At 41.5% G+C, this 17,210-nt stretch overlaps 1 protein-coding gene across 1 annotated transcript in view; it reads right to left on the reverse strand.

The window, feature by feature from the left end:
• Positions 1-9,432: 9,432 nt before the first annotated feature.
• The window catches only part of LOC102873537 (IST1 homolog), a 10,238-nt gene continuing 2,460 nt past the window's right edge, over positions 9,433-17,210 (reverse strand). The window contains exons 2-6 of the mRNA XM_006878872.1: positions 14,471-14,651; positions 13,036-13,123; positions 10,571-10,654; positions 9,643-9,747; positions 9,433-9,489 (exon numbers count right to left, since the gene is read on the reverse strand). Of these exons, the coding sequence (XP_006878934.1) occupies positions 9,433-9,489; positions 9,643-9,747; positions 10,571-10,654; positions 13,036-13,123; positions 14,471-14,651 (515 nt within the window). The remainder of the gene's footprint in view (positions 9,490-9,642; positions 9,748-10,570; positions 10,655-13,035; positions 13,124-14,470; positions 14,652-17,210) is intronic.

Consider the following 17,210-nt stretch of genomic DNA (forward strand, 5'->3'; position numbering starts at 1 on the left):
TGTTACTTCCCTAATAAACCTCGTTATCAGTTATCAAAGTTACTGGAAGATATGTATCAGAGAAATGTGGTAATAAGATAAGGGAGTGGCCATCTAGTGCCTTGAAAACACCAGAATGCTACAAAGTGCAGTCCCAACGGATGCTTATGTCTTAGGCTTGAAAAGCAACGAGTACAGGCTGAGGATTCAGAGGGGGGCACAGCCAGGAATCAGGCTGATTCTCGGGAGACAGAGAAAGAGACATGAGTTCTCTTCCTAATTGCCCTAGGGAGCTCCAGAAACTTCCTAGGAGCTAATGTCTAAGGTACAACTGTTGGTCCTTACTCATCCAGAGAGAGCAAGAGAAAGAAAGAAATCAAAGATTTTAAAAGGAAAGTACTGATCCATTCTTACCTCTCTATGCCCAAGATGGACCTGCTATCGCCTTCTGAGAGTGTTTCTCTGTCTCAATAAACTTTCTTCTGTCTTAATAAACCTTCTTGTCTTTAACTATCACAAGAAGGAGGGAGGGGACCACTCTACATGACTAATGGTATATGTAACCACAGCGTTATCTACCTTGAGACCAAAAGAAATATATGGTGCCAGATCACTGCTACTGACAGTTTTGATCAAGGACCCAAATAGTTAATCCTGACAGAAAGGGAGAGAAATGTGGAACAGGACCTAGTTGGAAGCAACCTAAGAGCCCATCAACAAACAAATGGATAGAGAAGATATGTTCCCACAATGGAATACTACGGTTCATTGAAAAACAAGGAACTCATGCAATATTATTCAAAATGGGTGACCCTAGAGGACATTATGCTGAGTGAAATATCTCAGTCACAAATAGACAAATACTGCATAGTGCCACTGTTGTAAAACAGGACTGACATGAGGGTTGAGAAAGATGGGATAAATTATGTATACTGCATTGAAACAAATGAGGGAGAGAACTGTTTAAAAGGGATATGTGATTAGGTATTTTTGTCATGACAGGAGCCCAGAATGAAGGCTGCACAGTGGAGTGGACTTGGGGGGAGGGATTGTATAACAATGAAAGAATTTTTCTTTTACTTTTCAAAGAGAAGAGCAAACTGGGGGGCAGGGGGCAGGGAGAGAAGTGCAACAATGAATGACTGGAAATCCAAAGTCTCTGTAAATTTTCATTAAAATTTTCCTCAAAAAAGATAGCAACATTAAAAAAAAGAATTGATGCCTTTAAATTAAGCTGTTGGAAAATAATATTAAATATACCATGGACTGAGAGAAGAATGAACAAATTGGTCTTTGCAGTAGAGACAAAAGTCTCCTTAGAAAAAGGATGGTGAGACTTTGTCCCATGTACTTTAGACACATTATCAAGAGGAACTAGTCGTCAGAGGACATCATGTTTCGTAATGCAGAGGGTCAGCAAGAAAGAGGAGGCCCCTCAGTGCGATGGACCTACACGGAGGCGTGGAGAGCGTGCTTCCACAGAGCCACGATTATGAGGCGGGTGCAGGGCCAGGAAGCGTTTCCTTCCAAACGGTCGTCACAGAGTGGAAACAACCTGACAGCACCTAACAGCTACCGCTGCAGAAGGGCTTATATTGCTGTCAAGTGTAGGAGTTGGATTTCAATACATGCAATTTTGTCTTTTGGGGAGAAAGAAAAAAGAATTGAAGAAAAATGAAAATTTATTTAATATAATTCATAAAACTGTGTATGTCAGAAATCTGCCTATAACAATAATATCATTTTAAGAGGAAGAAATAACTCCCTATGTACACACATGGACACAAGCCCATTATTACAGTGGACAAAGAACTATAAAGATGGAAGACATTGTGAATGACAAACCTGAGACCCCACACAGGTGGTTACGTTCATGTCCATCTGGGATCCCTGATTCCCAGGCAAATGCTCAATCCAGGATTAAGGAACTACATGGTTTTCTTTAGCATTTCCAGTCTCCTGTTAAGATCTTCAAAGTCAACCTCTTCAGTATCATAAGGGTCAATGGATTGGCTTGCTTGAAGTTTTTCGTCGGGCAAATCAGGCAGCATAAAGTGATCAAAACCAATCTTGGTTCTTAATTCTGATTTTGGGAATGTTTGGAGGTTGAGTCCTGGACCTATTAATTTCAGTAAGTTTAATTAATAGTCACAGAAGATAATTCCTCCAGAAAGCCCAGTTTTCAACACGGTAAGGCTTATTGCATTTAAGAGTGCAACACAGATGATAACCGGAAACCTGGAAGGTTCTTCCAGGATGGGATTGGCCATGATAGCAATTACCCCATGCTGACAATCTTTTTCAAGGGTACTCTGGACTTTTAAGTAAGGCACAGTTTTTCAGAATATGCCAGGATGTTAAAGTTTTTAAAAGATTTGAAAACTGCTTTTGGATTAAAGACCTCTTTGAGATCTCATGAAAGCAGTGGATCATTTCCTGACATACACAAAATTTTGCCTACCATTTCAGGGAGTACCTGGGCAGACTCTAGGCCAATAACCCTTGTTCTAAAGCAAATACAGTTACTCATGTTAAAGATCTCACACAGGAACGCTATATATTTGCATTAGACCAGGTTCCCAGTGATGAGAATGTGGATAGCTTTGTTTTCCAACTAACATTAAATTGGTAATTTTTGGAAGCTGCTGAAAACTACAAAGTCCATTTTCCATTTTAAAGAAAACACATTCTATCTCTGGTACTTGAGTAATACCTTTCATCAGTATAGTCTTATTACAGCTCAAATATCTTCAACAAGTATCAAGCAATTCCAACTTCCACCAGCATTCCCTCTACTTACTAGGAATCAGTGTAGGAAGAAAATCATTCTTTTTATAGTCATCATTCTGAAAGGGAAAAAAAAATCACTAGAATTGATTGGTTTGTATACTTTGTATATTTAAAAAACAAAACAAAACAAGGACTCAAAGCCATTACTATCAACTCAGTTCCAATTCATGTAAGCCTCAGGCAGCTTTCTGAGGCTCCGAATCTTCATAGGACCTGATTGCCTCCTCTCTCCTAGGAGAACAGGTGGATTCAAACCACTGACCTTACAGTCAGCAGCACAACATATAACACACTAGGCCACTGGGGCTCCTATATAATAAGCTCTAAACAAATGTTTATTAAAATTAACCTGTAACTGATTCAAGTTAACCTTCCCCCCGCCCCCAAGTTAACCTTTTCACAGTCAAGTTTCCTTCTTGTTTGGAGGAATTCTGGGGTTTTTTGTATTGTTTTGTTTTTTGATACTTGGTAGAAATTAACCTTAGGATTAATTATGCGTTTTGCTTTGTCTGTCACCTATGGCTTCATCTAGAAACCTAAGAACTCGTTCTCTTTGAGTATGGAGATGCTGCTTGTGACAGATGATCCCATTTAACAAAATTAAGGGATTCTGTTTTCAACATGAATTTTTCTTCATTATATAGAAAAGGATATAAAAAAACCCTGATCTGGTGGCCTGGTGATAAGGAGCTGCACTGCCAATCTAAAGACATGTGGTTCGAATCCACCAGCTGCTCCATGGAAAAAGGATAGACAGTTTCCTCCCATGCAGTTTGCTCCCTCTTAAAACCCACTCGAGGGTCAGCTCTGAATCGGTTCTGATTCAATGGCACACAACAACAACATTATTTAAAACAGTGGTGGAAACAAATGACAGAGTTGTCACAAGTTCACAGGGTGCTCTGGTGGCCTCATGGTAAGAAGTTGTGCTGTCATCCTGAAAGCGTGCAATTCAAATTCACCACCTGCTCCACAAGTGAAAGATGAGGAGTCTCCTCCTGTGGGATTTACAGCCTCTGAAAACTCTTTGGATGGTCAGCTATGGATCTGTTCCAATGGGATGGTACATAACAACATAAATTGAACATATCTGAAACATGAGTCTAAATCACTGTACATCAAGGCTTTTAAATTTGTCTAGCCCATACAAATTTTTTTTGCAGTCTTTACTATGGTACTGACAGAAGTACGATCGATGCCTTTGTTTTGTGTTACTGAAGAAGCGTTTTGAACATACTGTGGACCATCATGAGAAATAACAGATCTGTCCTGGAGAGGGTGAAACCAAGCTGCTCCTTGGAGGCAAGGATTTTGAGACTCTGTCTCACAAACTCTGATCATGTATCCAGGAGGGACCAGTTTTTGGAGAAGGATATCACACTTGGAAGGGTTTAGAGGCAGCAAGGAATGGAAGATCCTGAATGAGACAGACTGACACAATAACTAGGGTAATGAAGGTGTGTCAGAGACATTGAGACTGGTTCAATATAGAGCAGGTTTCAGAACAATTGTGTTGAGGGTTGCTATGAGTCCCAAGAAACTCAACGGCATATAACAACAACAACCACCACCATATTGTCAAAAGATTGACAAGCTCTCAATAAACCCCCCCAAATTCTCTGTCATTAAGTTGTTTCTGACTCAATTGCCAATGTATATACCCAGTCTTATAAAACTTTAAAAAGACCATTTTTACCATCTCCTTTACCAAAAAGACCCAGCTAGAAATATATTCTTGCATTCCCATAATCCATTCCAGATTCAGGTGCCCTGTGAATACTAACCTGCCTTTCAGAAGGAAGTGGTGAGAAACAGGAGGCTGGGGGTGACACAAGCAAGAACCCTGGTGCAGGCATTGGTGACCCCTGGAGGGGACCCCCAGTTCCTGCTGTAGGACCACCTCCTCTGCCAAGAGCACCTTTCTTGACATCCTCAGTATCTCTGGTACAGCCCAGGTCCACTGGGGCTTCAGCCTGATGAATCAAGTTGAGTTCTTAATTTATTATACATTTGTTTATTGCATACCTACCATATGTCGGTCCCTAACACTAAGGTGCACCTGATACAGGCCATGGTCTTTGCAATCGCTTGTTATGCATCAGAGAGTTGGACAATGAGTAGGGAGGCAGAAGGAGAGTGGATGCTTTTGAGCTGTGGTGCTGGAGAAGGGTACTGAATGTACCATGGACTGCCAGGAAAACAAACAGATTCATCTTGGAGAGGATTAAACCAAGCTACTCCTTGGAGGCAAGGATTCTGGGGCTTCGTCTGACATACTTTGGACATGTTGTAAGGAGAGACAGGTCCTTGGAGAAGGACATCATGCTGGGTAGAGTAGAGGGACAGCGCAGGAGGGGAAGACCCTCTATGAGGTGGATTGATTCAGTGACTGGGGTAATCGGGATGGGTGTGTCAGAGGAAATGCGATTGGCACAGGATGGAACAGGGTTTAGGGCTGTTGTACATAGGGTCGCTATGAGTTGCAAACGACTCGATGGCGCATAAACAACAACAACACACAGCAGGTTAGAAGGTCTACTGAGAAAAAAAAAAGAATGAAGCCATGAAAAGAGAAGAGGTTAGTATTTTTTTTTAAAAAAGTGGCCAGGAAGGGCCTTAAAATGAAGGGAGAATTCGAGTACAGAACTGAAAGGAGTAAGAGAGGGAGCAAGCAGCTATCTAGAGAAGCAGAGGGAACCAGAAGTACAAAGGTTCCAAGGTGGGGCCGCCTGGTATGTTTGAAGACCTATGAGGAGGCCAGGGTGGCGGAGGTAGAGCAAACAAGGGGGCGTGTAGAAAGGCTGAGCTCAGAGAAGGAGGGGAGAATGCATGTAGGCAGCCTCTTGGACCACAGAAAAAAAAGACCTTGCCTGTTACTCTAAGTGCAGTTAAAAGCCACTGGAGGAATTTCAAAGTAGAAGAGTGGCATGATCTGACATGGGTATTAACATTACTTCAGAAAGCTATTGTTGTTGTTGTTATGTGCTGTCTAATCAGAACCATCTCATAGCTGACCCTCTAGAGGGTTTTCTGAAGGTATAAACTGCATGGGAAGGAAATGCACATCTTTCTCCTGCAGAGCAGCTAGTGGATTGGAACCACACGCCTTTGGTTGGCGGTATAAAGGTATAAATCTTTACCACTTGGGCACCAGAGCCCCCCTCTGATTGCTATGTTGTTGCTACGTGCTGTCAAGTCAGAACCAACACATAGCGGACCCTCAAGTGGGTTTTCAGAGACTGTAAATTGCCTGGGAGGAGGTTTCCTATCTTTTTCAGACTGCTATAGTGAACATCAATTACTTGGGAACATGGATAGAAGCAGAAAAGACAATGAATAAACTATTGTAATAATCCAGGCAAGAGATGCTTGTGGATTGGGTCAAGTTACTGGCAGTAAATGTAGTGGGAAGTGGCAAAATTCTAGATCTATGTGGAAGATCAAGTCAATAGGATTCTCTGAACAGACTGGTTGCGGAGAAGATGAACAGAGAAAGGGAAGGATCAAAGAAGACACTAAGATTTTTGCCGTAGCCTAGAATTGCCACTAACTGAGATAGGAAAGACTGTAGCATGAGTCAGTTTTAACAAGGGGTGATTACCATGAACACATCTACGGGTATGTAAAATTTGAGGTGCCTCTGAAGCATACAAGATGCCAACGTGGATATCTGAGAATGGAGTTCAGAAGGGAGGACTTAGTAATAACACACAAGTGGAAGGACCTCTTCACCATAAGACCATATTGAAAACTAGGAGGCTGGATATAATCATCCAGGGAGCAGGGAAGAAAGAGAAGAGGTCCACAGACAGCCCACTTGGCATTACACCCCTGTTGGCTTCTACTTCTACAAGGTCCCTTTCTGGTTTGTGAAAATTTTCCTATGTAACATTTCAATGTATTATAGAGCTTTTATTTTAAGATCAAAAAAGATAATAAAAAGTCATGTAAATAAGAACTGTAGATAAGAAAGGATGCCCTGAAATTATTTCCCTGACATAGTTTTTCAATCTGGCCCCAAGCTTATCCCCTAAAATACCCAATAGGGAACTGGCAGAGTGACCCACACAATAAAGGATATGCAACCCAAAAGATTAGTGATCTACTTAAAAGCCGCCAGTATGAAAAATATTAAAGTGTCTCAATCATGAAACCCTTTTTTATTTTCTGACTCCATCTCATTTCAACATAATTTAACATACAGATGCAGCCCTGGATGCACACACCAGGTTGTGCCAAGAAATCTAGAGGACAGCGACCTGACCTACTGACTGGAAGAGATCCATATTTATTCTCATTCCCAAAAAAAGGTAATCCAATAGAATGTGGAAACTATTGAACAACATCATTAATGTCACATGCAAGCAAAATCTTAATGAAGATTATCCAAAAAAGACTAGAAGAATACATCGACAGAGGACTGCAAGAAATACAAACTTAGTTTAGAAGAGACTGTGGCACTAGGGATGTTATTGTTGATGTCTGAACATTGGATTGGCTGAAATCGGAGAGCACCAGAAGAATGTTTATTTGTGTTTTATGAACTATGCAAAGGCATTTGACTGTGTGGATCACAACAATTGTGGCTAACATTGAGACGAATTGGAGTCCCAGAACACTTGATTGCACTCATGCAAAACCTATACCCAGACCAAGGAGTTACTGTCCCAACAAAGCAAGGGAACATTGATTGCATGATTCAAAATTAAGAAAGAAGTGCATCAAGGATGTATCCTTTCTCTATACCTTTTCAGTGTTGAACAGATCATTTGAGAGGCTGGACTTCATGAAGAAGAATGTGGCATTAGAAAAGGAGGATGATTCAACAACCTGTGTTATGCAGATGACACAAGTTTGTTCACCAGGACTCAGGAGGACATGAGATAAAAGACTGAAGTCTTCTATATGGATCGCATCTCAACAGTAAGAAACCAAAAGTTCTCACCACTAGGCCAGTCGTAGGCAGTATCATGATAAATGGAGAAAAGACTGAAGTTGTTAACAATTTCATCTTGCTCAGATCCACAATCAACACCCTCAGCACCAGCAGTCAGGAAATCAAAAGACAAGTTTCACTGGGATAAACATGCTGTCAAAGGTGTCTTCAGAGTGACAAAATGCACTGTTGTCAGTCTAAAAACTAAGGTGCACACCTGACCTAGGCATGGTCGTCTCAATGGTTTGCTGTGCATCTGAGAGCTGGACAATGAAAAAGTATGACAGAAGAAGAATCAATGCTTTTGAGTTGTGGTGTTGGAGAAGAATGCTGAATATCCCATGGACTGCCAAGAGAACAAACAGATAAGTCTTAGAGAAAGTGCAGCCAGAATGTTCTTTGGAGTCAAGGATGGTGAAGCTTCATTTCACGCACTTTGGGCATGTGGTGAGGAAAGATTATTCTTCAGAAAAGGCCATCGTGCTTGGAAAGAGGAAAGGTCAGTGAGAGAGAAGAAGACCTTTGGTAAGATGGCTTGGTACAGTGACTGCAGCAATGGGCTCTGGAAGATAAGGATGGCACAGGATAGGACAGGGTTCAAATCTGTTGTTCACAGGGTTGCTATGAGTTATAAGTGACTTGATGACACCTAACAACAACAAAAACAGACATTGCATTACATTCCTTAAATATTAGCTCATCTAATCATCACAGAGAGTTGGACAATCACCAAGGAGGATAGAAGGAGAATTGATGCCTTTGAGCTGTGGTGCTGGAGAAGAGTAGTGAGAATACAATGGACTGCTAGGAAAACAAACAGATTTGTCCTGGAGAGGGTTAAACCGGGTGGCTCCTTGGAGGCAAGGATTCTGAGGCTCCGTCTAACATACTTTGGACATGTTGTGAGGAGAGACCGGTCCTTAGAGAGGGACATCATGCTTGGGAGGGTGGAGGGACGGCGCAGGAGGGGAAGGCCCTCTATGAGGTGGATTGATTCAGTGACTGGGATAATTGGGATGGGAGTGTCAGAGACAGTGCGATTGGCACAGGACAGAGCGGAGTTTAGGGCTGTTGTACACAGGGTCGCTATGAGTCGCAGGTGACTTGACGGCACAGAACAACAACAACAACAATCATCACAGCAAACTCATAAGTTGGGAACTGTTATTCTCCTTATTTTTACACTCCCAATCTTCAAGAATATATGTCATTTTCCTAAGGCCCTATGGTTAATAAATGGTGAAGCTAGGATCTGAATACTTCAGTGTTTATTAATCTCATACACTTAACAAGGACTAAATGATTCTGCTTTCTGACTTGGAGTTTTAACTGTTATTCTAAGAACTCTTTCTTAAAATACAAAATATCCCCAAGACAAAGTTGAGATTTTAAAAACTAAAAAAAAAAAAGGGGGGGGGCTTGGAAGGTAAACAACACCAGGGAAACACTCATTCTTGGAATAATCAATCATAGAAGATCCAAAGGGCAGCATCTGCCCAAAGTTAAAGCTCAGAAGGCAAGAAAGGATAGGATTGAAGGACTAGTAAAAACAAGAACCACAGGGGAGAAGTGAGGCTGTGGGGATTGTAACTAATGTCATAAAACAAAATATGTTTATAAGGTTGAACGAAATGCCAACTTACTTTGTAAACTTTCACTCTGAGCACAGTAAACAATTTATAAATAAATGCTTTATACACTATAGGATTACACACTTTGATTACCCTTCATCCTATTTCTTTGCTGACAAAAAGGGCCGTCTGGTAGTCAGCAGAAGTTAAGCACTGTTGGGAATAGTACATGGAGGGAGAAAATGGCACCTACTTTACAATTCTACCAAAACTCCAAAAGCCACAACCCTAAGCAGAAGGAATCTCTTACGGTGCCAGAAAAAAACCTCAGCTCTAAGTCGGTTATTCCTTCTTAAACATACTCACCGTAACGGGGGGTTTATACGGCACATTATAGTTCTTAGCAATCTCTGTCAGATATTTTTCCACTAGGACATGGGGTAGAGTGTCCACATTTAATTTACACATTAGCTGGAAAATAGAGAATATAGTAAGCTTGGTTAGACACATACCTACCACATAAGATACAACAAGGACTTGGGGGGGGAGGGGTCTTTTACCTCTGAATCATTGTCCTTCATCTTTTTAGTCTCTGTTGTTTGACAACCATAGTTTTGTTTTGTTTTATTTTAAGATAATTTAGCAACAACAAAGAATAATCCTGCTTGTGAATATACCACAGGGCTACTCATTTGTATTTGTACCACAGTCATATCCTGAAGTCCAAAAACCTCAAGCCAAACAAAATAAGAGGAAGAATACAAACACAAAAATATTTTGAACTAAGAATTTGTGATAAGGTGATAAGCATTTGAATTATGTAAGCGTGATACTCAACATATTTCACAACCAGTTCAGAAGGGCAATAACCAATCAGAGTGGGCAAACTGAAGGACGAGAATGTCCACTAGCCTGCAACTGTGGCCAGATTCTTTTTGTGACCAGATTACTGTATCTCAGCTGAATGCCAGAATTACGTGTATGTGGATATGATGGAACATGTTTTAAAGTTGAAACTTCTACATTTAACTTCCTTCATGTTACTAGGCCAATTACATTTAGGAAAAAAATACATGCTTAATTTTTTAAAAAAATCAACTCAATTTCCTTGGCTCTGACATTTTTATAAAGCTGTGAGTTCAATACCCTAGCCTATGGCCTTTATCCAAGTCACTCTACCCCCAATGCAAAACTTATTCTTAAAGTTTTGAGCCTATACAGAATGTTGAGTTTGCCCAGCTATTTCCCAGACTTCTTGGTTTAGGAAAATATGTATTTCTGGAAAAGGTACTACCTGAGAGTTGACAGTTCCAATCTCACTGGTTCGACACAATTGACCATATTCTTGACTATACTTTGCACACAGTTGGTTAGATACCTGTAGCAAACCGTCACCAAGAAAGAAAAGAAGGGCAAAATTCATCAAGTTATGGCAAGTTTACCCTGAGTGAAAGACAATACAAAGAGCAAAAATAGTTTCCAAGTGATTTCATTAGCACTGTATTCTTTTAGCATCAACTTCTCAATGCATTGTTTTACAGTATCTGCTAGATAGGAACATTAAAACTTTAATTCTAAACACCTAAATTATGACCGCTCCTCCTAAAAACTCCCTTCAGTTTCCATTTTTTTTTAATTTTTAGGTCAGCATTAGTACTTTCCCCATCCTACTATTGTTGTTGTTGTTGTCATGTGCCGTCAAGTCGCCTGCGACTCATAGCGACCCTATGTACAACGGCCCTAAACTCCGCTCTGTCCTGTGCCAATCGCACTGTCTCTGACACTCCCATCCCAATTATCCCAGTCACTGAATCAATCCACCTCATAGAGGGCCTTCCTCTCCTGCGCCGTCCCTCCACCCTCCCAAGCATGATGTCCCTCTCTAAGGACCGGTCTCTCCTCACAACATGTCCAAAGTATGTTAGACGGAGCCTCAGAATCCTTGCCTCCAAGGAGCCACCCGGTTTAACCCTCTCCAGGACAAATCTGTTTGTTTTCCTAGCAGTCCATGGTATTCTCAATACTCTTCTCCAGCACCACAGCTCAAAGGCATCAATTCTCCTTCTATCCTCCTTTGTCATTGTCCAACTCTCTGATGCATAACAGGTGATTGCGAAGACCATGGTCTGTATCAGACGCACCTTAGTCTCCAGAGAGACACCACTGCTCTTCAGCACTTTGGAGAGGTCCCTAACAGCAGACTTTCCCATGGCAATGCGCCTTTTAATTTCCTGGCTGCTGGTGCCAAGACTGTTGACTATGGAGCCAAGCAAACTAAAGCTGTGTACAATCTCAATCTCTTCACCATCCATCCTGATGCTGCCGATTGGTCCAGTGGTGAGAATCTTTGTCTTCTTGACATTGAGCCTCAATCCATATTGTAGGCTGCAGTCCTTGACACTCTGCAGCAGGCGCTTCAGGTCCTCCTCAGTTTCAGCAAGCAGGGTTGTGTCATCCGCATAACGCAGATTGTTGATAATTCGTCCACCAATCTTGACCCCACATTTCTCCTCATAGAGCCCAGCCTCCCAGATAATCTGTTCTGCATAGAGGTTGAAAAGGTATGGAGATAGGATGCATCCCTGGCGTACGCCCTTCCCAATTTTGAACCATGCAGTGTTCCCTTGCTCTGTTCTGACGACTGCCTCCTGGTCCAAGTATAAGTTTCGCATTAGAACGATCAAGTGTTCTGGGATTCCCATTCTTCTCAGAGTCAGCCACAGTTTGTTATGATCTACACAGTCAAATGCCTTTGCATAGTCAATGAAACACAGATAGACATTCCTCTGGTATTCCCTGCTTTCAGCCAAGATCCATCTAACATCAGCTACAATATCTCTAGTACCACGACCCCTTCTGAAACCAGCCTGGACTTCTGGTAGTTCTCTGTTGATGTGCTGTTCCAGTCGTTTTTGGATAATCTTCAGTAAAATCTTGCTTGCATGTGAAATCAGTGAAATTGTTCTGTAGTTTCCACATTCGGTTGGGTCACCTTTCTTTGGGATAGGAACAAATATCATCTCTTCCAGTCAGTTGGCCAAGTGGTCGTTCTCCAGATTTCTTGGCACAACTTGGTGAGCACGTCCAGGGCAGCATCTGTTAACTGAAATATGTCAATTGGTATACCATCTATGCCTGGAGCCTTATTTTTTGCCATGTCCTTCAAAGCAGCCTGAACTTCTTTCATCACCATAGGCTCTTGCTGATATGTTGTTTCATGTAATTCTTCTGTGCCTTCCAATTCTTTTCGATACAGTGACTCAGTATATTCCTTCCATCTTCTTTTAATACTTCCGGGATCATTTAACGTTCTGTCAGGGGAGCTCCGGTGGCCTAGAGGGGAGCTCTGATGGCCTAGAGGGGAACTCTGGTGGCCTAGTTGAAGGGGAGCTCTGGTGGCCTAGTGGCAAGGAGCTGCAACTACAATCCCAGAGGCACATGGTTCGAATCCACCAGATGCTCTGCTGAGAAAAGGAAGGACAATCTCCTCCTGTACCAGTCAGATCTGATTTGACGGTACACTCACACAAAAATAATAAAAATAATTTAACGTTCTGCCAAAAGCATCCTTGATTATAGCAACTCGAGGTTTATAAAAAAAATATTTTTCACTGAAAAATCATCAAAAGCAAGTGTCTTTTTTTATTATCCCTTAAGAGAAGGAAAGATTCTCTTGTAATAATCCTCTAATTCCAAGGATAACACTAATGATATCCTTACTTACACTCGTGCTACAGGCAGTTAAAACTGGTCACTTACTATTTTCAGCTCTGGCACTTCTGACTGGAGTCGAGGAGCAGCCCAAATCAGAGTAGATACAGATTCAGCCAGACCAGAATCCAGTTCCCTGAGGAAAGCACAAAATTATGAAACTCGGAATTTCAAGTTTCCTTCTTGTTACTACTTCAGAGGTAGACTCATGGACAAGGTTCACAATGCCCACCCACTGCCACCTGCTTGATTCAGATTTAGAGCGACTGATAGGGCAAAACAGACGGTCCCTTGAGTTTTCCAAGACCGCAGATCTCTATGGATGCAGCTGCCTCATCTTCTTCCTAAGGAGTAGCAGGCAGAGTAATACTGCCGACCCTGCACATCACAGCCCAGTTTAATCCACTGAGCCACCAGAGCTCTTTAATAGTCACTATACAATGTTAAATATTTTTAAAACTATGTACTTTTGTACACATATATCTACAGATACATGGATATATATAGTTATATACATAAAATAAAACCTGAAAAAGCCAGAAACGGCATAGGTTGGGACTCTATTAGAGAAGGAAAACAATAAAGGGAGAAATAAAAAAGTAAGTGACAAAGGCAGAAAACGTATGAGACCTGGGAAAACACGGCAACTCTATTGGGTCCTAGCATTCACAGTTTGCACTGTAACAGACTGGAAGAGAATCTAGTAAAATGCTGTCCCCAAGGTGAATACTGTGACTGATTTGTTTGGTCTGTATTTTCAAACTTTTCTACCACAAATTTATAGCTCCACAAATTGTTATAGCTCAGGGAGAAAAAAAGAAAACTGTGTGGTGTTGTGTGTGTGTGTTGGTTTTTTTTTAAGTCTCTTTTATATATGAAGTAACTAGAATAGGCATGTATGTTGTTACTATTGTTGTTGTTAGGTGTCACTGAAGTGAGTATGACTCATAGTGACCACTGAACAGCAGATCCAAACCCTGTTCTATCCTGTGGCATCTTCTCCGTTTCTAACATATTTGAGTCCACTGTTGTGTGTCAATCCACTTAATGGGGGTCTTACTCTATTTCACTGACCCTCTGCCTTTCCAAACATGATGTCCCTTCCCAAGGAATAGCCCATGGGAAGAGACCAAAGTTTATAAGTGGCTTGAGGAGGGGCAGGGGAAAAGAAAATTCATTGCTTAGAGTGAACTTAAGAGCCAGGGGAAAATTTGGTGATGGATGGTGATGGTGTTGAACATGAACATGATTAAGGTCATGGAAGTGTATAGAAAAAATGTTGAAATGGAAAATGTTTTGCTATATATTGACTTATCACAATTTTGTCATAGAATTACTCCTTTGCCTAAAATATTCTCTTCAAATCATGCTTAGTTCTAAAAAATCCCCCAAAAACCAAAACATGAAGAGACAAAGTGTGTAGCACAGGAATGGTTTGTCAACTCCTTTCGGCCTGAAAAGGCTGGGAGTCAACAGATCTTACTTGGTGGCCTGGATCAAGCTAAACCGAGCCAGCAGCAGGTCGCAGTACAGCTCCAGGATCTCCATGGCCTCCATGAGGTAGTCTTCCCGGATAATGTGCTCCACTCGGATCCGAGCGCGTTCCTCCTTCCCGGCAGCCAGATAGTCAGCAATCTCCTTCCTTGCTTTCTGGGCCTGCTCCACTGCCACACAAAGCACACAAAACAGAAAATAAACCAATGGGGAGCTCTGGTGGCCTAGTGGCAAGGAACTGCAACTACAATCCCAGAGGTGCATGGTTTGAATCCACCAGATGCTCTGCCGGGGAAGGAGTGACAATTTCCTCCTGTACCAGTCAGATCTGATTTGATGGTACACTCACACAAAACTAATAAAATAAAAATTTTTTTTTAAAAATCAACTGTTTTAAAAAAAAAGAAAATAAACCAACAAAAAAGGGCCTTGCTGACTAAAAGAAGTTAGTCACAAACTGTGCAGTATTTTCTTTCACAAAAGCAAATAAGCTGACTGAAATATACACTTGAAGTATGTAATATATTTAAATATGCACTTAAAATATGAATTGTAATTAAAGTAAGTAGTATATACTAAAAGTGTATGTGCACAGAAAAAGTTAGAAGACAGGCCAGTGGTCTCCAGAACTGCAACATCAACATTACTTGGGAACTTACTTAAAAGACAATATATGCAGCCTCTTTCTGGGCGTATAGAATTAGAAGCTCCTGGAGCACAGTCCAACAATTTTAGTGCTAACACACACTTCCAGGGATTATGACATCAGCTAAGGAACCACTTCTCTCAGTAGTAGTAGTTGTTATTGTTGTTTACCATTGAATCAGAACTGATGCATAGCTGACCCTCCAGCAAGTTTCCCGAGGCAGTAGTCACACAGGAGGAGATCGCCCATCCTTCTCCCATGGAGCACCTGGTGGATTCAAACCTCAGGCCTTCGGGATTGCAGCACAGATTCTTACCACTTACGTGGTGATTTTTCTTTTCCTTTTCCAGCTTACCTTACTATTTTAAAGTGTTCCAAAGTGAAGAAATCACTTTTTCAAGAAAAAGATTCATAATTTTAAAAATAAAGCTATGTGTGGCTTTTGTGTGCCACTGATTTGGAACTGACCCATAGCTGACTCTCTAGCAGGTTTTCAGGGGTAGTAAATTGAGCAGGAGGAGATTGTCCACACTTCTTCTGCAGAGCAGCTGGTGGATTAGAACCCTGTGCAATGCAGTTTCTTACGTCTAAGTCACCAGAGCTCCCTAAAGGCATGGGTAGTGCTTTACATTCTAAAAAGTGCTCTTGTATCATTTGATTCTCTTAAACCCACTGCCATTGAGTAGATTATGACTCACAGCAAACCCTCAGATTTCCTAGGAAGTAACACTTTCTCTTCCTCCCCCTATTCCCAAGTTTATAAATCTAAGGAGGCACAGACTGTCTCATCTTTCTCCTGCAGAATGGTAGACTTTACCCAGCAACCTTCTGGTAAGCAGCCCAACAGAGAACATAAGCCACCAGGGCTCCTACAGGTTTGTATTCTCATTAGCATTTTATGCTCAAGAAAATATTAAGGCTCTGAAAGGCTAGCTCATGGTCACATGCTTAATAATAAGTGCCTGAATTGGAAGCTCAAATCATCAAGCTTTTTTATCACATCATGCCATAGAAAAAACAAATAAAATCACGTTGTAGACATAACTGATGTATTCTACACAAATCCATTGGGACAAGTCTCACTAATTTTGTGTTACCAACTCATAATTGAGCTTGCTGTTGTTGTTTGTTCTTAAGTGCCGTCGAGTCACAGGCGACTCACAGAGACCCTATGAAGGAGAGTCCTCGATGCTTGGGTGCCTTTCATCCTCTCTCCAGGTTCATAGGGTTTCTGGAGGCAAGTTATTAGGGAAGTGGATGCCACTCCTCCTTCCAAGCTTGTTTTAATCAGGGAGCTCCACCCGACTCTCTGTCCACATTTGGTAGCCAACCATTAACACATTTGACACATCAGTGTCACAGTTGTTCAGCCTCACAGCAACCAAAAGTGACCGTGGTACGGCAACTTGTACACCAGGGCTATATGACCTAGAGGAATGTCCGAACAAAAACAATGAAAGACAGGCCTGAGGGCCGTAGATTAAAAGTCACCCACCTTTGGCTTGGTACCATCGCTTTCTGTTCACTGGACCAGCTGATCTCTCTCTCTAAGTTGATATTATTGTTAAGTGCCATCGAGTCACAGGCGACTCATAGCGACCCTATGAAGGAGAGTCCTTGACGGTTAGGTGTCTTTAGCATGCCAGTTAAAACCCCTGAGCCTCCAAATTACATGCTGTTGTTAGATGTTCCTGCATTGGAACCAACTCATAGCTCACCCTCCAGTGAGTTTTCTGAGGTTGTAAATTGCATGAGAGAAAGTTCCCTAACTTTCTTCCACGGAGCAGCTGGTGGCTTTGAACCACCTGTCTTTGAGTTGGCAGTGCAACTCCTTACCAATAAGCTACCAATGCCAGATCCCAAGATTGATGCTAATAATCTCATCACAAATAGAGTCCTTTCGTGGCTAGAAAAGAAATCTAGTTAAAAGGTCATGTATTCGGAAAAAGTATTCGGTAATAACATATCAGATAAGGGACTTATATCCAGAATTTATGAAATACTTGAGCACCACAACAAGATAAAGGTAAATAATCCAATAGAAAAATGGGCACAGGATATGAACAGGCACTTCACCGAAGAC

Source organism: Elephantulus edwardii, unplaced genomic scaffold, assembly GCF_000299155.1.
Source record: "Elephantulus edwardii isolate Elephantulus edwardi_28Jun2011 unplaced genomic scaffold, EleEdw1.0 scaffold00001, whole genome shotgun sequence".
Lineage (NCBI taxonomy): Eukaryota > Metazoa > Chordata > Mammalia > Macroscelidea > Macroscelididae > Elephantulus > Elephantulus edwardii.